The 6,411-nt window shown below is 40.6% G+C and overlaps 2 protein-coding genes across 4 annotated transcripts in view; one reads left to right on the forward strand and one right to left on the reverse strand.

Moving 5' to 3' along the window:
- LOC106836957 (protocadherin gamma-C4) overlaps positions 1–2,170 on the reverse strand; it is a 172,211-nt gene extending 170,041 nt beyond the window's left edge. Inside the window, exon 1 of one of the 3 annotated variants that reach the window (XM_070518087.1) lies at positions 1,943–2,170. Coding sequence is in view for 2 of the 3 variants with exons in the window: in XM_070518085.1 (XP_070374186.1) it covers positions 1,840–1,954 (115 nt within the window). In the remaining variant the exon portion in view is untranslated. The other 2 variants (XM_070518085.1, XM_070518086.1) reach the window with 2 other exon arrangements.
- Positions 2,171–2,240: 70 nt separating this feature from the next.
- On the forward strand, positions 2,241–4,631 carry TAF7 (TATA-box binding protein associated factor 7). Its single transcript, XM_014850218.3, has 2 exons — positions 2,241–2,587; positions 2,960–4,631. The coding sequence occupies exon 2, from the start codon at positions 3,047–3,049 to the stop codon at positions 4,094–4,096; it is 1,050 nt and encodes a 349-aa protein (XP_014705704.1). The 5' UTR covers positions 2,241–2,587; positions 2,960–3,046; the 3' UTR covers positions 4,097–4,631.
- The last annotated feature ends 1,780 nt before the right edge of the window (positions 4,632–6,411 follow it).

Consider the following 6,411-nt stretch of genomic DNA (forward strand, 5'->3'; position numbering starts at 1 on the left):
ACTGTACACAACTTTGTACTGGGGCTTTTGGCAGGGGAAGAAGAAAAAAGGAGGAAGACTGGCAACAGATGTTAGCTTAGGGTGAATCTTCCCCTGCAAAAACAAAACACAGCATGTAGAAAATGTGTTAATCTCAAAAGCAGAAAATATGTTTCAGGATTGAAAGAGGTAGATACTTTAAGGGAAACTTCAGTTAATCCTTTTAATTACCTCTGACAATTTTCTATTTAAAGGCTTACTAACTAAAATACATCATAATTTTGGCAAATCAGAATTGCATAAAATTTATCTCCAGTTACTTCTGTGACAAGGATTATTTGAGCATCATAAAACTCACAGGCAATTAAAATGCAAAGCAATATTTGGATTATTTTCATGAATAAGCATGGTCTCACATTTTATATAGTCAAATAAAGCATTATGCAGAGGCTAGCATGTTAAACTCACATCTATAAAATAAGTAAATCAGGGATAACTAAGGGACAAGCACATTGAAAAAATTTCATCTTCAAAAAGAGGAAATAGATCATCCTGGAAATGAGAGATAAATTGGTGAACATTTTTCAACACATTATAGAACAGAGAGAACTAATATACGGTTATCTGAAGAGCATAATTTCTCCCTCAAACTTAATATAAAAAACCCAAACTGCTGTCAAGCCATTTTAATTTCCTCCAATGATACACAGTATCACAGTTTACCTAAATCAGAGAGCACACATTCACACACACTATTGGCAAACCTCTCTGCTCATAACAATTGGCCCTGTCTTTGACTAGAGAGTGTTTATAAAGTGGCTCTATCTTGTTTTAAGGTGACACAGAATGTATTTTCTCTTGCAAATTATTGTAGAAGTTAGACTATACGATCTTTCTAGATGGGTCAATTGTTTCATTCGATTAGAAAATATTTTGTGTGTATCTCTCATGTTTTAGTACTAGGCACTGGGCCATGATGAACAAGACAGAAAACTCCTGATTATCATGGAGCATCCAATCTGGGGTGAGGGAGACAATAAGTATACTAAGAAATACAGCAAATTTTGAAAATGTTAGTCACATTTTAAGAGGGTTCTCTCTAATTTAGATGGCAGTTGTTAATATTTTAGAGGAGAGAAATTAAATTTTTTTTTTTTAGGAAGATTAGCCCTGAGCTAACTACTGTCAGTCCTCCTCTTTTTTGCTGAGGAAGCTTGGCCCTGAGCTAACATCTGTGCCCAGCTTCCTCTACTTTATATGTGAGATGCCTGCCACAACGTGGCTTGCCAAGGGCTGCATAGGTGTGCACCCTGGGATCCGAACCAGCCAACCCTGGGCAGCCGAAGGGGAACGTGCAAACTTAACCGCTGCAACACTGGGCTGGCCCCAGAAATTAAATTTTTAATGACTTTGATGCTCTACCAAACTGATGTACTGAAAATAAATGGATATAAACAGGAATAAGTGGAAACTGTTACATAGTTAGGCCAAACTACTATAAATACGTGTCGAAGACTATCTGATTACCCATAGAAGAGACAAGCAGAAAACAGTTATTAAAACAGCAGGAGTGGAATGAAAACAATTCCCAATTTAAAAATTACTGGCAAGTGAGTGGCAGGTAGTAATACTTCAGTTATATTCTAGTTCAATCAGACCTTTTGTCTATCAGACAACTCTGTCCTAAGCGAACATGTGTCTCCAGAAGAACACTTACTTCTCTGTTTACATTTCTATCTAAGTTAAACATATTAAAAAGACAAATCACCCTTGTTCCCTCGGGGTCCTTCAAAACTGAAACAGACCCTGAGGCATGGGTCCCCTCCGGGTATTTTCATAATCAACAAAAAAAACACAGACTTAGAATTAAATAGTAGGCAGCATGTCCTCCCCACTCCGCTGATCTGGGTACTTTAAAATCCACTGTATGCTTAGTTATGTATCGGCTCCATATTGGATATACCCTGGGAAGCATCCGAGCTGTTTCCAGAAGCAAAGACGCTTTCCGCACGGACGCCTTATTTCCGGAGATCACCCGGAAGCCTAGGAGCTATCCCGCCCCACGGCGATCGGTAAAAGTTCTGGCTTAGCCACGGGGGTAGCGGCAGGACCTAGGTCTTTCTCACAACCGGTTTCTCTAAACATTCTCAAACCAACAGCTGTTTATGAAACACTGTCACTTTTAACGCGTAGAACCCAGTTCTCGCGAGAAGACAAATCACGCCGGATAGCGTAATTGCGCCACTGCGCCTGCGCGCGCTAGGACAGCCCGTACTTCCGCCAGAGTCGGGCTGTCACTCACAGCCGTCTCCCGCCTCGCGCCGTGACGTAGAGCGTCTTTGTCTGCTACGTTTGCAACTGCGGACGGAGGCGTGCGGAGCTGCGGGACTGCTGAGTTTGGCGCTCGGAGCTCGGGATCTCGGTGAGCTTTCTTGCTGCCCGTCCTGGGCCATTTCATTGATAAGCAGTAGCGGATCGCTTTGCCAAGAGCCGAGAAGAACAAAAGAATCAGGAAGGAGACGCTCGGCCCCGGCCGCTTTGCTCCGGGTGGCTTCCTCATCCGCTCGCTCGTGTCCGGAGAAGCTGCGTTTATACTCGTCACTGGATTGTAAGTACCCGAGGCGAAGAGAGCTCGCTGCGCCCTGCTTTTTGAATATCTTTGTTCCGGGACATTTTGTGGATTGGGAGTGTCTCCTGGGCCTTAGTTTCTGTGCCGAAAGTCATTCCGTAGGAGCCGCCATTTGCTTTCCTGCCAGCTTGCTCTCTGCATTGTCCGGCAGCGGCATCTAGAGGTTGGAACTTGGCATTGCAGCTAATAGATCTAAATGGACTTAACTGAATGAGCCGTTGTTGGTAGCACCTGGTATTCGGGCACAGCATATTTAGAAAGACTTGGGGCTTAACTAAAAATTAAGACAAAATAGATGCTTAGCTGCTGTTCTACTTAGAACTCTTTGTGATTAAAGATTTCACTTCATAGCAAACAGGTCTTTGTAACTGCTGCAATAGCTGGAACTTTCTAGTGCAAAAAGTGGTTATTGGAGAAGTGAGTCTCAAAGAAATAAAGATGAGTAAGAGCAAAGATGATGCTCCTCACGAACTGGAGAGCCAGTTTATCTTACGGCTACCTCCGGAATATGCCTCAACTGTGAGGCGAGCCGTACAGTCTGGTCATGTCAACCTGAAGGACAGACTGACAATTGAATTACACCCTGATGGACGTCATGGAATCGTCAGAGTGGACCGGGTCCCACTGGCCTCAAAATTGGTAGATCTTCCATGTGTTATGGAAAGTCTGAAAACCATTGATAAAAAAACCTTTTACAAGACAGCTGATATCTGCCAGATGCTTGTCTCCACAGTTGATGGTGATCTCTGTCCTCCTGTGGAGGAACCAGTTGCTGCTGCTGATCCCAAAGCAAGCAAGAAAAAGGATAAGGACAAAGAGAAAAAGTTTATATGGAACCATGGAATTACTCTGCCTCTAAAAAATGTCAGAAAGAGGAGGTTCCGGAAGACAGCAAAGAAGAAGTATATTGAATCTCCAGATGTGGAGAAAGAAGTGAAGCGGTTGCTGAGTACAGATGCTGAAGCTGTCAGTACTCGTTGGGAAATAATTGCTGAAGATGAAACAAAAGAAACAGAAAATCAAGGCCTTGATATCGCTTCTCCAGGAATGTCTGGCCACAGGCAGGGCCATGACTCACTAGAACACGACGAGCTTCGGGAGATATTCAATGACCTCAGCAGCAGCAGTGAAGATGAAGATGAGACACAGCATCAGGATGAAGAAGATATAAACATCATTGACACTGAGGAAGATCTGGAAAGACAGCTACAGGACAAGCTAAATGAATCAGATGAACAGCACCAAGAAAATGAAGGAACCAATCAGCTGGTTATGGGAATTCAGAAACAGATCGATAACATGAAAGGCAAGCTCCAAGAGACACAGGACAGGGCAAAGCGACAGGAGGATCTCATCATGAAAGTAGAAAACCTGGCTCTCAAGAACAGATTTCAGGCTGTGCTGGATGAACTCAAACAAAAGGAAGACCGAGAAAAGGAGCAGCTTAGCTCTTTGCAAGAAGAGCTAGAATCACTGCTAGAGAAGTGAGAAGAGCTTTGGTATTGAGTTTCATTCCTTTGGTCAATATTAGAAGAGAAATCTTGGCTTTATCACCTGGACTAGATGTTACAATTTTGCAGCAGTTCCAGTTTCCTCTACTGCCTTCTGTTGAGTTTGTCTTACTAACAAATATAAATGTGAATTGCTGTTTCATTTGTTTCTCAGAACTGCTTTGTTAAGTGTTTATCCTGTAGGAAGTGGGAAGGTATAGACAGATAAGTGATTGTAGGAAAGCTGTAGGATTAGTGGAGTGAACAGTTCAACCTTGGTGATCACAGCTTCACTGCAGGACTTTGCTGCTGTTTCTGCATTTGCCAGGAGCTACTGTTGCTGCTTTGTGATGCTGTATGAGATCAATAAGGAGAGTCTAGTCTGGAAGCAGTGAAGCTAGTTTGCATATGTTTTCCCGTGCAGTAGCTATTTTCCCAGTTATACAAAGCAATTTTCTACGTGTAGAGTTACAAACTGTTTCTTAAAGTTGTTTTAACACAATAAATAAAAGCAACTAATTTTCACCTCATAATGTGTCTTCCTCTATTTTAGGGGTAGTGGGTATCAGATTCTCTTGTCAGGTGGTTTCATGTTGGGGTTAAATGACTGAGCAATTTGATCCTACTTTGTAGGGAAAGAAGCAATTATGTTGGGTTTTAAGAAAAACCAAACAGCAGGGACAAAGAAATTGGGAAATGTCATCTTTGCATTGTATGGAGTTTTCAATCCACCTGCTCTATTTGGAAGTTAGGGAACACTAGGTACAGAATCTTTCTAAACTACCCTAATTTTTGTACCTGAAGGTCTATTTTTATCTTTTTTTTTTTTTAAAGCACTACACTCATCTTAATAGAAACAAGCCTACCCAGTACTGTTTAGTCATTCTATTGGTTTGGATTAAGGTGGTATTTCTAAATATTTTTAACTTGATTTTGGCAATTATTTAATAATAATCTGAGAACTGAAGTGATTTGTCCATATCAGTTCATCGAAATTGCTCATAAAGGAAGTCAGTACTATAGTCTGATATTTCAAAATTTCTTAAACAATTTTTATGTTCTTAAACTTAGCGTTTTCTAAAGATTCTATTCTGATGCCTCACACTTCAGCTGTTTTTGAAAAACTAGTATTAAAATTTACAAAATGCAGAGTTGCATACACTTCATTTCCGACAGATTGGTTTATAAAGAAAAGCTTTGGTTTGAAAATATTAGCCTCGTGAAGCAAATATTTAAAGCCCATTTTAATGTATTTGACAAGAAACATCAGTGGTGAAATGTTAAAATCGATTTTCTACACCTCTCAAGTTTACAACTATACATGCCGATGTTTGGAGACCTCACAAAATGAATTACTCTCACATTATCTGATCATCATTTTTCTTTTCACAAAACGTGTTCATAATTTTAAGATTTTGACACAGAATGTGGAGGCTTCAGCAAGGTTTATCTCAATATCTAGGCTTTGGATTATTTCTTGAGGTTTGCAAGTAAGAGGCAAATTTTCTTAGTACATTAGAGTGTTAGATAACAAATTCTCCTGTTTCAATACATTTGGTATTTTGCTGCACTTACCAGATTGACACCTGAAAAACGCCCACCATATTTAGGTTTACAGTGGGTCATTTATGAAAATAATTATTCTTATGAAGATCTCAACACCAGTGATGGCTAGGTTCCATCAATAACGGGAAGGAGAGGTGCTGCCTACAGTCACAAAATGGTCTAGTGCTAGCATTACTCCCATTTCTGTTTTTAGCTCCATGCTGATTCTGAAATCCGTATTTGTAAGCCCGATCTCTTCTGAGCTTCAGGTTTAGTATGTTCAGCTGTGTAGTGTACTCAGTGGTAAGCATCCTTCAGGCAACTCAACTCTGAATGTTCAAAGTGGGACTCATTATTTCTTCCTTTCCTTGGAAACCTGCTCTTCATCCTGTGTTTCATGACTCAGTGAAAATAAGTGGTACTACCACCCATCCCAGTTGTTGAAACTAGAAACTTAACCCATAACCTTGGAATGCACCCCCTTACTACTGATTCTGCTTCCTAAAAAGCTTTTCAATCGCACTACTTCATCTGCACTGTCCTAGTTCAAGCCATTATCTCTTGCCTAGCAAATGGCAATAGCTTTGTAATGGGGGGGGGGGGGTGTACAAACATTTTCTTTACCATCCAGATGAGTTTTTTGATCTAGTAACCAAAGTGATCTAAGATAGATTTGACCATGTCACTCGCATGCTTAAAACCCTTCAGTGGTACATCATTGCTTTCAGGATTAAGTTTATATTCCTTAAAAAGACGCGCATATTGTAA

This window comes from Equus asinus, chromosome 9 (genome assembly GCF_041296235.1).
Source record: "Equus asinus isolate D_3611 breed Donkey chromosome 9, EquAss-T2T_v2, whole genome shotgun sequence".
In the NCBI taxonomy this organism is placed as follows: domain Eukaryota; kingdom Metazoa; phylum Chordata; class Mammalia; order Perissodactyla; family Equidae; genus Equus; species Equus asinus.